At 37.5% G+C, this 17,019-nt stretch overlaps 1 protein-coding gene across 5 annotated transcripts in view; it reads right to left on the reverse strand.

Annotated features, from left to right (window-relative positions):
• MRTFA (myocardin related transcription factor A) overlaps nucleotides 1-17,019 on the reverse strand; it is a 73,539-nt gene that overhangs the window by 34,383 nt on the left and 22,137 nt on the right. Inside the window, exons 3-4 of one of the 5 annotated variants that reach the window (XM_087873906.1) lie at nucleotides 14,793-14,906; nucleotides 12,891-12,940 (exon numbers count right to left, since the gene is read on the reverse strand). The exons of 2 other annotated variants lie outside the window; for them this stretch is intronic. Coding sequence is in view for 1 of the 3 variants with exons in the window: in XM_087873905.1 (XP_087730031.1) it covers nucleotides 11,663-11,786 (124 nt within the window). In the remaining 2 variants the exon portion in view is untranslated. Of the gene's footprint in view, nucleotides 1-11,662; nucleotides 12,123-12,890; nucleotides 12,941-13,541; nucleotides 13,631-14,792; nucleotides 14,907-17,019 lie in introns of those variants that run through there. 2 more of the 5 variants (XM_087873907.1, XM_087873905.1) reach the window with 2 other exon arrangements.

The following is a 17,019-nucleotide window of genomic DNA, read 5'->3' on the forward strand; positions in this document are numbered from 1 at the left end:
AATTGTGAAATTACTGATAGTGGCTTCACTTGATTGGTACATTATACTGAGAGGGTGGTTGAAAACTGTAATAACAGTTTGCATAGGAAGTGAAAATACGCATTCAAACTAGATGAAAACATTGAAGACCTACAGATATGCTAAAAGTAATGTTAACTATAGATACAAATTAAAATGATAGTGCTTTTATAACTGCCACAAGGCGGCTGCTTTTCCCACATTCTTATTTTAGAGTACAAAATTCTGTTACATGTTGTAATGTCTGCAAAAGCGGTTTCTTGGTTTAAGCCAGGGTGGATAAAAATCAATGATTTTTTTAAAAAAATCAAAAAATCAGATTTTTTTGATTTAAATCGGATTTTATTTATTTTTATTTAATTTATTTTAATAAAAAACTTTTGGGGTAAAAATCTATCGTAAGATAGTTTTCTATTTAAGATACATAAATAATTTAGTTTATTCAGCATGAAATGGAGCTTAGTTATGTAGCATGAGGCTGTATATTCGGCAACACTGGGACTATCGGTGAGTCAACAGTGGGTCAAAGGAGTAGTAGAGATGACAGTTGCTCTTTAAAAATTATGATTTAAATCGAGTTGATTTAAATCAAGCTTTTTTACTAGTGATTTAAATCATGATTTAAATTGTGATTTAAATCAACTCGATTTAAATCAAATCCACCCTGGTTTAAACTAATCCAATATTGGCTGCTATTGGTATTATTTTTTGTTTTCACTCTCTGGACAAACCAACATCCTGCCTGAGATTCCATACCCTAGTATTTTAATCAACAGATTGATCACACACACTGGCATTAGATGGTATGAAGTATTTTTTCACTGAATGATTATGAACAGTCACTAGCCTTTCAGTTTTTGCACCAGTCAATTGCAACAATCCAAAATGTATTAAAGCACCTTATTTGGGATGTTCTGTATAGGATTTGTTCAAGCAGGCAAGAGTATTTCAGGTTTTTAGAACCTCTCAGTGTGAATTTTCAGAATAGTGGGCAATGCCTGTTCCTATTCCTATCTTCCTATTTTTGGCAGAATGCAAATAGGATGGATCTCTTTCCACAACAATCAGCAAGTCCTGTACAAGAAGATGGCATCATAAAGCAAGATAGGATGGAATAGACATAGATGTAGGGAACAGAGAGTGTTTTCAAAGTTACATTTAACTTTAACTGGTTCTTTGATAGGTGATCTCTAAATTCAACACAGACTCTGTGCAGTAACCATATTGGATTTTGCCTAAGCTTAAATACTTTTTGGCAACATAAAAGATAAGGCTCTTATCAGGCTTGGTTTTAATGACTGCTACAGTGGATTTAAAATTAAGTACTACCTTAGTAAGGAAGATGGCCTGATTGTGTGAATTCACATGATATTCCAAGAACCTCAATTAGAGATAGGTTTGTGTGGTCCCTTTAGAAATATAATCACATGTCTAAAATCTGCATACATAACAAAAAGGTGCAAATTTTTTAAAAAAGCAGTATCTGATATAAAATGCAATAATTCTCTCGATAAGGGCATGTCATATCTAAAAGCGTTGAAGACTCCAGGAAGGAAATTGGAAGAATCAGCTCCTAGTATAAATGGAAGTTCAAGACCACCATATGAGAAAATACATTTTTATTACAGGTCCAGCTTTTCCTTAGATAGCTCATTAGCACAGAAAACATGGAGTCCACTCATTCAAAAGGCAGTTGTGACTACCATCAAAGTATTTCCCTTCCAAGTGAGAGTTTGGACAATATGGCTTACCAATTGTTCAAAAGATCCTGTTAAGGTGCTAAGGAGAGAACAAGGGGTACTATGAAATGTCAAAACAAAGAAAGATAAATATATTGCCTTTCAAAATTGATTTAACCAAACTGTGTGAGATGAAATAAAGCTCCTGAAGATATAAGTAAGGTTAAAACTTTAATGACAAGCTCCTTCATTTTTTAAAAATAGTTTTTATTGAACATTTTCCAACCTTAAAAACCACAAGTGAAAAAACAAAGGAAAAAAAGAAAAAAAATAAGACAAATACAAATAGGAAAAACGAACAGCACAACAGTATTACAATTTTACAGCTTTCCATATCAGCATACATATTCTGCTTTTGTAATTCACTATTCAATATTTGCCTTCTCGTAGATTTTAACAATTCTAGTAATAATATAATTATATTATAATAATATAATACTGATTATAACTGTTCTGCTTATACATATTTAGATTTATCTTTATATTATAGTCAATGGTTTTAGAACTTTTATTTCTTGTTTTGACTTCTATTCTCTTTCCACTTGTACAGTCTACTCTAGGTTTTATAATAGTCTGATTCTTCTCTTTCTTTTAACTCCATGATCATCCTATCCATTTCAGCACACTCAAGTAGCTTTCTAATTACCATTTCATCTGAGAGGGTATTTATTTGTTTCCAGTTTTGTGCGAAAGCGATCCTAGCAGCGGTTAGTATGTGTAATATTATATATTGATAATTCTTACCCATTTTTGGACCTATTAAACTGCGTGAGATGAAATAAAGCTACTGAAGATATAAGGAAGGTTAAATCTTTAATGACAAGCTCCTTCATTTTCAATTGCGATAGGAATTTCATAAATATTAGAGACAGAACAATTAAAAGGAAGAATCCCTCCTCCTGCACAAAGGATATGATATAGTTTACTTAACTGTCTGTACTTTTCATGAAAATGTTATCAATATTGAGAATCTGAAATGTACATTATTCCAGAAGCTTGAGAGTAAATTAGTCAAGACACAAAATTGTAGTGTTGTTATACAGTCCAAAGTTCCTACCTGATTAGAAGCTGAAGAACTGAGAGAAGGGGCAAACCTACATCTGACACAATCACTACAGAACTAATAGGGTGCAGTCTATGCAGTTGTGAAAAATCTTGCATAATAAAGGTGTGGAACCTACAATTTCAGCTAAATAGAAAGTATCTCCCAATAATCTGGAACTGAGCTTGCCGCTACTGATGCAATTGTGCTGGCAGGAGGTATTAGAATGAGTGACTGAAGTATTCATATCTAGACTCTCTCTTTCAAATACTTTCAACACTATTATTCTGTATCTGACTTCCACTTAAGGCTTCATTTGAATTGAATTGATATCTGATTGAATGCATCTGCCTTTCTATACATCTTGGATGACTCCCACAGAAGAGACAGAAACGATAGCCAAAGGTTATTGGGGGAAAAAAACCTCAACAACTATTATTAAAGTATCCCATTTGAGGAGGAACTGTTTATCCAAGAATGTGTCAAAATTAAAGCTGCATCTGCAACCCTGGGCTAATCAACAAGGGATGATCCAATGGAATCTTATAGCCAGTGGAAAGACTAGATGGTATGCTAAAGCAAGATGAGTCTGAAATATTTTTGTCCTACTGCAGGAAATTGTTGCTGGCTCTGCTGTTTCTGAATAACACCTAATTCTTTCCTTCAATTCTATACGAAATCCAAATGTGCTCTTCATGAATGAAATATGTGTGAGTGCATGCATGTGTACGGTTGACGTCTGTCTGTCTGTCCTGATAAGACCAACCATATATTGGAGAGAGAGAGAGATCATTCCAAGGGCAGGTGCTACAACAAAAAAGACAAACTTTCTAAGTTTCATCAAATGATATTGCTTCAGATAATGGAGCTGAAGCATGCTCACCCTATTAGACCATGTGGGACAAGCAGATGTACATGAGAAATGTCACCTTAGGCTTTTTTAGAAAAAAAATGAAAGTGAGGTCAGACTGGTGGACATATGGTCAAATAATATACTTTAATCAAAGTGAACCTACCCTCAAGTACAAAAAAGAGTTAAAGGAGGACACACCTATCATTGGTTTACATATTTACACTGAGAGGTTTAAATTAAGTCAAAAGTGTTACATGTTTGACTTTGTAAAAAATGAATTTGAAACTATACTGTGTATAGGAATGAGGAACATGTTATTGCCAAGATTTATAAATTGTTACTGAAACTGAATTTAGAAAATGAATTATGTGGGATCTTTGAGCTTGGTGGTTTTCTTGGAGAGTTTCATTACCAAACTAGGTAACATCATCAGAGATCCCCCAGTTCAACCCTGAGCTGCAATGGTCATGTGAAAAATGGTCATAAGTCACATTTTTCAGTGCCACTATAAATGAATAGTTGTTAAGTCAAGGACTACCTGTACTTTCATTTTCAATTGTATTTTATACTTTGCTAAACTGAATAAAATTATCATTTTATTCTTAAAGAAAGAAACGGTACACTGCAATTATCAATCAACTAATTTTTATTTCTTTTTAAATACATGGGTTGATTGAAAAATGTCTCCACTCCCATAATTTTAAAGAGATATATTTTAATAAACAAATCAAAAAATCTTTGAAATAAGCTCTTGTTATCTCTATTTACTTCCCAAATAATCATTATCATTTGCCATACTCTTCTGCCAATGATGGATAATGGATAAAAGAACCATGCACTTTTTCTTTTCAACTACGTCCTCACAGTTCTTTCCAATTTTTCATTTGAGTCCATGTAGGCACAATGTTCCTTCAATTTGGGGAAAAGGGAAAATAGCATGGGCTGTTTGCCAGATGAGCTAAAACATTTTGAAATCTTACTTTGCAATTGCTTCTTGAGCAGCTCGTGAAGTTGCATCATAGTAAAAGGCTTGTTTTTATCACACAGACACACACAGACACACACACATGACCAGGTGAAGTTTTGTGGTTATATTCTATAGACTGATGTCTCAGCATTCTTTTGTCAGCAAATTCATGACGCTGTGAAGAAACTCTCCATCTTCATTCTCACAGTATGGCAGGAATTGCTGGCAAATTTTTAACTCTTGAAGCTTTCATTGTTGCCATCTGCATCTGAGGAACCCATATTGCACAAATCTTCCAATACTGAAGAACATCAATAATACGATTTGCATATTCCTATGAAATGTCAAGCTTGATTGCAATTTTTCTCTGTGTTGTCTGCACTTGTCCTTAGTCAGATCACCAAACTTTCTCATACGAAATTCACTGGTCACAGGACAGCCATTCATTCCTGAGTGCCTAATCCAGGGGTCGGCAACCTTAAACACGCAAAAGCCACTTGGACCCATTTCCTACAGAAAAAAAACACACCGGGAGCCACAAAACCTAGGTAGGTGTGGCCAACTCGATGTCACTCACTCCCACCCAGTCACATGACCACCCCTGCCACGCCTACCCAGCCACAAAACTATGTGTCTCTCCCCCCCCTCTATGTATCACTTTGTATGTGTCTATGTCTCTCTCACTCCCCTTCTTAGTGTAACACTCTGTGTGTGTCTCTGTCTCTCTCTCTCTCTCTCTCTATGTGTGTGTGTGTGTTTGTCTCTCCCCCCTCACTTCGGGTGACCGTCCTCCTCCTCCCCCCTCTTGTAACTCCCTGGCCGGCTGTGGTTGAGCTGGGAGCGTGCGCACACTGTGGGGAGACCCTCCTCAAGCGAGCACGAAAGCGCAGCAAAGGCGCGCGCAGGGTGGGCAGCCGCTTGCTTAGGAGGGTCTTAACAGGACGCAGCTTCTCTCCTGCATTAATGCTTCGGCCATCGCCTTGCCATGTCATTGCCCACTCCCAGCAGCTCTTCGGCCGAGCACGGAGGTAGAGAGAGAGCATGTGTCTTTCCTGAGGGTGTAACTTTAACTCTCTTGAGGCAATTGAAAAGTTCACGTGAATATATAATAGTTGCATATTAGGAAGTCATGTGAATTGCCAAAGCAATATGTTACTCTCTCTCTTATACAACATAAATAGTAATTACCTTGGGGATTTGTATTGCCATTTCAAAGTGAGGCGTTTCCATTCCTGTCCCATCACTGGTTGGCCCTGCCCCTCTTATTTCTTTTTTGGACTCCAGCCTGCAGTGGCAGGAAGCGAAGGCTGTCTTACGTGCAAATTATTATTATTATTATTATTATTATTATTATTATTATTATTATTATTATTATTATTATTTATTGAATTTCTATACCGCCCTACTCCCGAAGGACTCAGGGCGGTGTACAGCCATGAAATAAAACACATAAATATACAAAATTTAAAATCGAATAAAATGAATTAAATAAATTTGGCTGAATTAATACCCATAATTTAAAATACCCATAATTTTAAAATACATTAAAAATTTAAAATTTACACTTAAAAGGGAGAAGATTTAGGCGAGGCCCGCTTGATGAAATAAAAGCGTCTTCAACTCGCGGCGGAAGGTGCGCAGATCCGGGATCCTCCGTATCTCTGGGGGGAGCTCATTCCAGATCGTCGGTGCCCCCACAGAGAAGGCTCTCCCCCTAGGGGCCGACAGCCGACATTGTTTGGCCGATGGCACCTGGAGGAGCCCTTCTCTGTGGGAGCGTACTGGTCGGTGGGAGGCTGTTGGTGGTAGTAGGCGGTCCCGTAGATAACCAGGTCCTAAGCCATGGAGCGCTTTAAAGGTGGTAACCAGAACCTTGAAGCGCACCCGGAAGACCACCGGGAGCCAGTACAGCTCGCGCAGGAGAGGTGTTACATGGGAGCTCCATGTTGCTCCCATAACCACCCGCGCGGCCGCACTCTGCGCCAGTTGGAGCCTCCGGGTGCACCTCAAGGGGAGCCCCATGTAGAGAGCATTACAATAGTCCAGACGAGAGGTGACGAGGGCATGAGTGACTGTGCGTAACGAGTCCCGATCTAGAAAGGGACGTAACTGGAGAATCAGGCGAACCTGATGAAAAATCCTCCGGGTGACGGCCGTCAAGTGCTCTTCTAAAGACAGCCGTGAATCCAGGAGGACGCCCAAGTTACGAGCCCTTTCCGTGGGGGCCAATGATTCGCCCCCAATAGCCAGCGATGGCGCCAGCTGACTATATCGGGACGTCGGAAACCACAGCCACTCGGTCTTGGATAGGTTGAGCCTGAGCCCGTTTCTCCCCATCCAGATCCGTACGGCCTCCAGGCACTGGGACATCACTTCAAGGGCATCGTTGGGGTGATCCGGGGTGGAGATGTACAGCTGAGTGTCGTCAGCGTACAGATGGTACTTCACCCCGAAACCACGGATGATCTCGCCCAGCGGCTTTACATAAATGTTGAACAGGAGGGGCGAGAGAACCGATCCCTGCGGCACCCCACATATAAGGGGCCTCAGGATCGATCGCTGTCCCCCTGTCAACACAGACTGCGACCGGTCAGAGAGAAAGGAGGAGAACCACCGTAAAACGGTGCCTCCCACCCCCAAATGTGGCGCGAAGGCAGGTACAGGGCTGCTTCACTCCTGCACTCTCCGGCGACCCTCTTCCCCCTCCTCCTCTCAGGATGCCCCGGCTGGCTGTGGCTGAGCCGGGAGCGTGCGCACATACAGGGAGACCCTCCTCAAGCTAGCGCCAAAGCTCAGGAAAGGTGTTCGTGGGGCGGGCGGTGTCTCGCGTAAGGAGGTTCTTCCTGCATGTGCGCACGCTCTCGGCTCAGCCACAGCTGGCCAGGGGGTTACGAGAGGGGGGGAGGAGAGTGCAGGAGTGAAGCTGCCCTGTACCTGCCTTCATGCCACATTTGCACATAAGGAAGCCTTCGCTTCCTGCCGCTTCAGGCTGGAGTCCAAAAAAGAAATAAGAGGGGCGGGGCCAACCAGTGATGGGACAGGGAGCCACGGCAGAGGGCCCAAAGAGCCGCTTCTGGCTCCGGAGCCACAGGTTGCCAACCCCTGGCCTAATCAGATCTTTCCAGTTCACCATTTTTACATTTTTTGACCCAATGTACAAGTATTCCCATTGCCATGGCTATTAACACAATCTGTATTCAAGGGTAATACTTTTAATTGGAGGAACTCTTATGCAGGGGTGAAATCCAACAGGTTCTTACATGTTCTGGAGAACCAGTAGCGGAAATTTTGAACAGTTCGGAGAACTGGTAGCGGAAATTTTAAGTATTCGGAGAACCGGCAAATACCACCTCTGTCTGGTCCCAGAGTGGGGTGGAAATGGGGATTTTGCAATATCCTCCCCCCATGAGTGGGGATGGAATGGGGATTTTGCAGTATCCTTCTCCTGGAGTGGGGTGGGAATGGAGATTTTGCAGTATCCTTCCCCTGCCACGCCCACAGAACCAATAGTAAAAAAAACTGGATTTCACCACTGCTCCCATGGCAGTCAAAAATTCAATCATGGTGTATTGCTTAAAGCACACTGAGTACGTAGGTTTCCACTTCATGAACAATAGTAATATAATCTTTTCACTCAGCAACTTTGTGCCAATTGAAGTGAAAGAACAACTGCTAAAGAATACAGCAAAACCTCTATCATGTCAGTACTGCAATCTGTTGCCAATTTATAACATTGGGAGTATTACTTTTCATTCAACCTTTGCAATTTGTTTACAAACCATATTAATTACTAATAGTATTTCTGAACTACAGATACTGGAGATAAAAAAAACGTTAAATTAAGGGGATCGTAACAAAATCCCTTAACTGTTTATCACCTACTACTTTTCAAGAAATGCCAGTACTCTTTTATAATAAAACATGATGCCATTTTAAAACAAGAGATCATTATGGCTGAGACAGTTTATTATTTATTTTATTTAGTCAAGAATAATTATTTCTATAACACGGTATTGCTTTAGTATGAGAGAGAGAACTAGATTTTACTTCCCACTATATTTCAAACCTAGAAGGCAAAATCACAAAACTGCATCTCACTTACTTTGGTCACGTTATGTGGGGGAATTCATTGGAAAAAGGATTTATGTTTCGAAGAGTTCGTGGTAAAAGGAAACCAAGCCATCAAAGAACACAGTTGCTCGACACTATCAAAGCTGACACTAGCCAGAACATAGAAAAAGTCAAATAGTGCAAGATAGGAAGATGTGAAGAGACCTGGCCCATAGAATCGCCAAGAGTTGGACTTTGACTGAACGGGTAACATCATTATCATATTTCAAATTGTTTTGTGTTGTATATGAATCGAAGATTCATTAGGCTTATATTTACAACAAAAAGTTGCATTTTTTTTCAGAAAGTAATTGGCTCTGCTATAACAAGTTACCACTTACATTCCATTCTTACTTTAATTTAATATAGAAACAGCTTAGTACTACAAAATGAAAAATTATGTTTAGCTTCCTTAAAATTTGTTCTGGTTTTCATAAAGAGGAGATTTGGTTAAATTCAAGGGTAGGCATCTACTGTTATCCAGTTATTTTAACTTTATTCATCAACTTTAACCTCCATAAGCCCTGTTCATAGTGATAAATAGCAAATCGAGTTACAAAACATAATATTTCCTATTACAGAATGTTGGGACAACACAAAATGGATTATTTTCCATTTGAACCAAACACAAAATGCAAATATAAAATAAAATAACAGGTATTACCTTCTGTAATCACAACCATGACAATCAGCTCATGCCAAGATTTATATACCAACCATTGTGTGTTCAACGTTTTTCCAGAAAATGACTTAAAATAACACTGGGGACCTCCTTTGGCAAGGCTTGCTAATTTTTGCTAATTTCATTCTATTAGTATGAAATTGCCATCACTCTATGCTTGAACCAACTTCCAAATACTTGCCTTGGCCTGAATGCAATGCAGGATTACAAAATAACTTCAGCTAAGAATTCTGTACTTTGCAAGTCAGTTCTTCACAATGATTTTGACATGATGTTTACTCCTGTTGTGTGTGGCATTTTGCTTTTTTCTAACTAATTCCCATAAATTATATTATATTAATCCCTCTGCTTTAAAGAAAATCCCTCTGTTTTAAATCTGGAAATATATGAACACTCACATATATCAGATCAATTTTCCAACAGCGTCTTCGTTTTGAAATGTTGTTCTTCCATTTTTGCTGACTGTATAAAACAACTGATCAAGACTCAACAAAGCTGTAGTTCCCCCTACAAAGGACAGCAATGCTGCTTTGAGGAATAAAGTTTAAACAGGATTTTCTTAGCAGCAGCTCACAGATGATAGTTCCCATTTGGAATTTTGCTTTATAACTAAGAGTCAATAAACCACCCTTTCTCAACTTGGTTCCGGCAGAGCACTTCAGCTCTGCAAGGAGTTCTGTGAGAAACTGTAACTGAAGAAGTTTGTACCTGTTTTCTGATTTTTATGCTGGGGTACTCGAAGACCTGAAAATTATCTTACAAGTTCCTCCAGGGTAAAAAAAGTTAGGAAAAACTAATTTCAGTTAACAGTTAATTTGTGGATACCCAATTTTCTTATATTTATTTATTTTAAACTTTCTAAAACAATATTTAAAAGGTACTTGTGAATAAGACATAAATGGCACATTTATTGAAATAATTCATTCTTTTCTTCTTTCCTTTTATCTGTAAAGAAGTAAGTGATGTAAAGTTATTTTATATTGAATAAGTTGCTGATTCCTTGATTAAAAACCAGTATCAGTATAAACTGATTCCAGGGAAATATAGTGCCATCAATTTTCTTTAAGATATATAAGTCCACAACAAAGTCATATGCGGAGACTATGATTTACTGAGTTGTAGATACATTTGGCAATAGCCAAATTAAAAGAAGGATATGGATATAATCTGGTTATAATCTGCTATTTTATCCATAACACATACAATGAGGATTGCATAGCAATTTGAATTTTTGGATAACACTGAAACACAATCAAATATATCATCATGCACCATATTTCTTAAATGACAAACTTCCAGGCATAATATTGTGGATAACTTGTTCCAAATTAAGCTGACTTCAAAAATATGGTTGTTGCCCCTAATAACATAATGTTTTCAATAAGCAATTGCTACTATTTAAATCTCCTATCCAATGGAGAAATGGGCACTTTTTGAAAAAGTTGGGCAATATTTGCATTTTTATAGGGGACATATACCTTATAGCAATAAAATCTGCTTGAAACATTAACCTATTTTTACCTAGTAACACTTAATAATGACAAGCTGGTTAATCTTTTAAAAAGAACATATGTATTTATTTGAATCATGAATATTTAAGCATCAAGTTACTATTTGATTCCACCCTGCCTGAATCCGAACCAGAGTATTTAGTTAGATTTGGTGAAGCTCTCCCTCGGGTCTGGGACTGCTTCAAAGCCCTGCCTAGGGTATTTTTATTCCATCAAATTCCCCATGTCATTCCAATGGATTTATTTTTAGCTAACACATATGACAGCAGTCTGGATTTCTTATATAGCTATTCCAACTATTTTTCCCAATGTAGGCTTTTGGGTTGCTATCATGAAGTTCTATCATCCATTCCCTTATTCATAACTGCCATGAATCATCCACTGCAATATCCTCCATTAGATTAGATTAATGTTCATTATCTTTTACTATAATTATTTTTGTTTCTTCCTCTTATCAATATCCAAACATCTTGTATCACTTCTGTCCCTTACTACTGAAACAGAAAGCCTTGTAAAGACTAAAGTTTAAAACCTAATTTAGATTCTCATATACCTGCTCATAAGAGATCTTTATAAAATTGAACAAACAGCATCTTCTAACAGAAATTAAAAGACATCTAAGTACTATCAATATGAATGAATTCACTGTACAGTATTATAACAAACATACAAGACAACCTTCAATAGATATGAATGGTAAGTTTTAAGAGTCCTCTTAATATAAGACAGAGCTCACTGACCTTCCCTCAAACAGTGGTAGGAGTCCTGACTCAAACCTGCATTCTTTACATCCTTTAATACAATCTCTTCAAATGGCACAATTCCACCATAAGTAGATTGGAGAGTTTTTATTTTGTCCAACATGTTTGAAGAAAATCCCAGGCTCAGAATATTCCCTCAGGGTTGTGCAGGGTTGTTAAACTGAAGTAAAGGCCAATATATATGGCTCTAAATGTCCCGTTGAACCTTCACTCTTGAATGCCACTTTATAGCTTGAAGCTGAGCTCACACTGGGGTTAAGCAGATACAAGAGACAGATACATCTAAAAAGCAGACATCTAAAGATCAGAATCAGTAAGCTTCTGGCCAAACTCTTGTCAGCAGCAAGTTCAGGCACAGAAATGTCTTTCTTTCATTATGGAATGTATATCCATGCATGCAGTAATGAGACTGAGCCTCAATCTTCACAATCAACACAATGACTGACAGAACGTTTCATGAAGCTATATGTACTAACAGCTAACCTCATTCACCCAAAATAGTATGCAGTTGGTTTCTCTACTCAGAGCTCAAACATTTGCCAAGCCAGCAACACTACGTGGTACAGTTCCTGCCCTCTTTGTTTCCAAATCTAAAACTTCAATGTCCACAAAGATGATATGGAAACTTTGCATCAACAAATATCAAAACTCCTATCTTAACCAAACTTAACTAATATTAAATTATAGCATCTGGAGTAAAGCAACTAAACTAAATTAAATTAAATATAACTTATTAAATTCTTTGCACAACTGTTGTGCAAAGAGTAGTTTATTCTTGAATATTACAATACAACTGAAGCATTGTATCACTAATACATTTATCTACAACTGTGTTTCTTAATGTGTGGTGCTAGGACCCTGGGGGGGAGAAACTCTCTCGGGGGTCACAAAATCAAAATTATTTGCCAGCCTATGTTGAAAACAGTATTAAAATATCATCAAACGATTATGAGAAGTAGCAGCAGCAGCAAATATATCTATTTCAACTTTTAATATGATAAATATCCATAAACAAAAGCTCTTCTGCAGTCCTCTATAATGTTTAAAAGTGGGAATGATATTGTGAGAAAAAAATTAAAGAAACTCTCATCTTAAATTACAGAAGGTGTTCTAAATTTTATTTCAGACTTATTAAGATCTACTGATTGAGTGATTCAGGACATGAGAAACAGAATTGCAAGCATCTTTATATCTTTCAAGAGTTCACCTTTAATAATTCCATGAAAAAAATACTATACTCCTCTCCTTCAAGTCAATCTGTAAAATAAAATAAAGAAATAAAAGCTCTATATTATTATTTAGCCCAAAAGAAAATAATCATATATCCAGAGTACTTTTAAATATTCCTTACAACATTTTTTTAAAATTTCCAAAAAACTATCTGGTACAGTCTACTTTGGCAAAGGCTGTCATTAAATCTTTGTACATATATATATATATATATATATATATATATATATATATATATATATATATATATATATATATATATATATATATATTTCGGTTTGCTAGGTTTGGGTTACAACATTTAGTAGCATTTCACTTAGAAAGAAAGAAATAATTACTACAAATATAATGCTGTAGCAAAATAATTTCCTTCATAACTGCTTCTATAAAGAATGGAGCAATTTCATCCTTGGGAAACTTCCAGTCTGTCTCTAGGGACAAAAAGATGTTATTGCTGAACAGAAGCAAAGTATTCACCCTTTTTAATTTTCAGATTGAAAACCCCAAATATATAAGGCTTCTCCAAATAATTGCACTCTGACTGATGTAAAAACAATCACAATTGGGACAGGCAACTCAATCATTAAATGGTAATTAAGTGAAACCGGGACTGTGCTTACGAGCTTACTTCAGCATTCCTTTCCTTTACAAACCTATGAAGACCGTAAATTTTAGCAGTGATTGTAAAGTTTTTCATCTCTGTTGTAACTCTGGTCACTGAAAGAGAGAACTGTTAAGCAAGGGCTATCTATACAAGTTTAAAGGCTTTCAATCTATCTTCATAGGAATTATTTAAGCTATCAGAAATAATTTCAACTTGGAGTTTTCTCACAAGTCATTTGACTTTTAAAATATTTTTTTAATATAACATTAACTGTACATGCCTGCAGAGAGTATGCAGTTTATCCTTCCAGACAAATGGCTGCAGCTGCTCAAGCAGCTCAGGAGTTTCCTAGCAATGGTGGACAGGTGGCTAAAAAGAAATTTCTCTCAAAGCAGAAAAGGCAATCTAGCTTAGGAATCTGCATTTCTGCCTAAATCTGCTGCTCTGCAGCAGTTCCTGCTCTCCTAACAGACCTGCATGTACATAGGATATATTTTTGGCATGTCTGTTTCTTCTGCATAACCTTTGCTTTAAATACCATGAAGTAAAAATGCAGGAATAGCAAATAAAAGCTGGATAAGCTATCAGAGTTAACCATAATAATTATTTCTATAAGCATGGGGGGGGAGGGGAGGGGAGGGAAGGGGAGGGGAGGGGAGAAGAGAAGAGAAGAGAAGAGAAGAGAAGAGAAGAGAAGAGAAGAGAAGAGAAGAGAAGAGAAGAGAAGAGAAGAGAAGAGAAGAGGATTACGCTCTGGAGACAAATGGCATCCCTATCTCATCCCAAACACTGTACTTGTGATTTACTAAAAATACATCTAATAATTAATAAGTTGTTTGAGCAATTTAATAAATTGTCAAAAATATAATTCAATGTTCAAGTACATTATGTCCAATGAAGATGACAATCAATTAAGAAGTCACTCTGTATTACTGTTCCTGATTCTGCCAAGAACATTTGGATATATAAATGCTTATTAAGTCTCATAGATACACACAATAATATGTGAAAGGGCAGTTAAGATCAACCGGCGTGAATCCAAGAAGCTATATTTGAGGACATATCTCCCCCTCTCTTGAGAATTTAACAGAGTTTTGCTTTCAGAATGTACAATGTTTTTCCTACACGATAATAGATAGCTTAAAAACAAGCAGTCAAAACCACATTATTAAAACATTAAACATGGTATTAACTATTCTTAACCAATCTATTCCCTTTATTTTTCCCCCTACTCTTCTGAGTCACCTAAATAGGAAAAAAAATAGCATTTTCTACCTTCACATGCTACCTGGAAGAATGACCAAACATGCATCCCTTGTGCTTCTTCTCTGGCATGATACTTTATCCAAGGAGGCCACGAGTGAAGCTTAGCTTGCCAGCATTAAAATCCTATGGTGGGGAGGGGGTTGAATGTCAGTCAGAGGCTCTTGATTTCTAAGTCAGCACCTTCACTACTACACAAAACTGATAGGAAAAGACACATTTCATTAACGAAGCTGCAAACAGACCTGTGTTTGTACCTCTGGGCACTTCAAAATCTCTTTTTGTCTTCAAACTCAAACAATACACTACACTAATTTCTTATATACAGGCCTCCATAACCTACAGAGTAAATAAATCTGTTTTCTGTATGCTGTAAGCACACATTCAAAAAAAATACATATGTACAAATTAATTATTTGGGATCCATTCCCTACACTGCCCTATTATCAGACTATTAATGTAATTTCCCCTAAAGATTTCTGTTATAAGTCAATTCTATTAAGAGGCTTCAGGAATATTTTCCAAGGATGGCTTATATTCTATTTTTTTATTCTTCTTTTTTACTTCCTTTTTTTACCATTTTGGGTGTTTAGGGAGATACAAAGTTCTTGCTCTTCTGGTGGTCTCAATCATTGTTAATTGAAGCTGTTGTAGTAGGTCTTTGATGTTGTTCTCCATCTTCTTCTGAGTCTGCCTCTTGTTCTTTGACTTCGTCCTCTTTTTGTATATGCCTTGTATGATATGAAATCCCACAACATCCTCTCCAAGTGAGCAAACCACTTTATTCGCTGTTTTTGTATGTAATTTAAGATTGGTTCTATGCCAATTCTTTCTCTTACGGTCTCATTTCTGATTTTATCTCTTCTGGTCACTCCAGCAAATTTCCTCAAGCGTCTCAGTTCTGTGGTGACTAACTTTCATGTTTTGTTGCAAGTGTCCATGTTTGGTACTGGTAACATAGGGGGGGATGAATATTTGTATGAAATGCTTCTTATATTGACATATATTGTATGAGTGGAGCAAGGTGTCCTAATACTTGATTTGCCTTACTGCATTATTGTGTTAATCTCTTCATCCATTTTACCATCTTTGGTGAACATTGTTCCTAGATATTTGAACTTTGATACTTATTTTATGGTTATTCCTTCTAATTACTCTGTTTAGCGTATGCTTTTTTCTTCCAATTGCCATTACTTCCATTTTCTCTTTGTCAATTCTCATATCATACTCTGACATTCTTGGTTCATGGCCAAAAGATGATGTTGTAGTTTCTTAACAGTACTTGCTATCAATGCCTGGTCATCTGCAAAGAGTAGTTCATTGACATTATTTCCATTCTTGGGTTTGGCTTATTTGCTTATGCTGCCAATATAGGTAATAAACAATAATGATGATGTACCCATCCCTGTTTTACTCCACATGTTACTGTGAAAGGTTCTAATGTTCCTTGGTTTATTCTGACTATAGTTCTGCAATCACTATATAAGCTTTTGCATACTCTAATAAGATGTTCACTTATTCCATATTGGGTCAATGTTTACCATAACAATTCCCAGTCAACTCTATCAAATGCTTTCTCTTGGTCTACAAATGCGACAAAGACATTCTTATTGTATTCCATATTATTTTCTACTAGTTGTCCCTCAGGGCTTGGTACACCTCCCTTGCTTAACATCTACCTGAAGCTGTTGGGTGAGATCATCCATCACCCTGGGTTGAGATATCGTCAATATGCTGATGATATTCAGCTCTACATCTCTACACATGGTGACCCGAGTAATGATGTCTCTGCCTCTCATGATGCCTGGCGGCTGTAGGGAGCTGGATAGGGAACAATAGACTTTGACTGAATCCTGACGAGACTGAGTGGCTTTCGGTGCATGGAGCCCCAGGATATGAGCTTTTGTCATCTTTAATTTTGGATGGGGTCGCACTACCCTGTGCACACCCAGTTTGCAAAATGGGGCTTCCCTGGTCTTACATCTCCTGGGCGTGAATAGGACAGTTTTTGCACATCTCAAATTTGGCACCAACTATGACCTTTCGTGAATCATAACTCTGCACTCAGTTTCTCAAGCCCTACTCATTTCTTGTCTGGATTTCTGCAATGTGCTCTATATGGGATTACCCTTGAAATACATTCAGAAGCTTCAGCTAGTGCATAATGTGGCTGAACAAGCAGTCTTTGTGGCCCCTAGGATGGCCCATATTACCCCTATGCTCTGCAAACTTCACTGGC

This window comes from Pantherophis guttatus, chromosome 7 (genome assembly GCF_059756535.1).
Source record: "Pantherophis guttatus breed Tessera chromosome 7, ASM5975653v1, whole genome shotgun sequence".
Taxonomy (NCBI): domain Eukaryota; kingdom Metazoa; phylum Chordata; class Lepidosauria; order Squamata; family Colubridae; genus Pantherophis; species Pantherophis guttatus.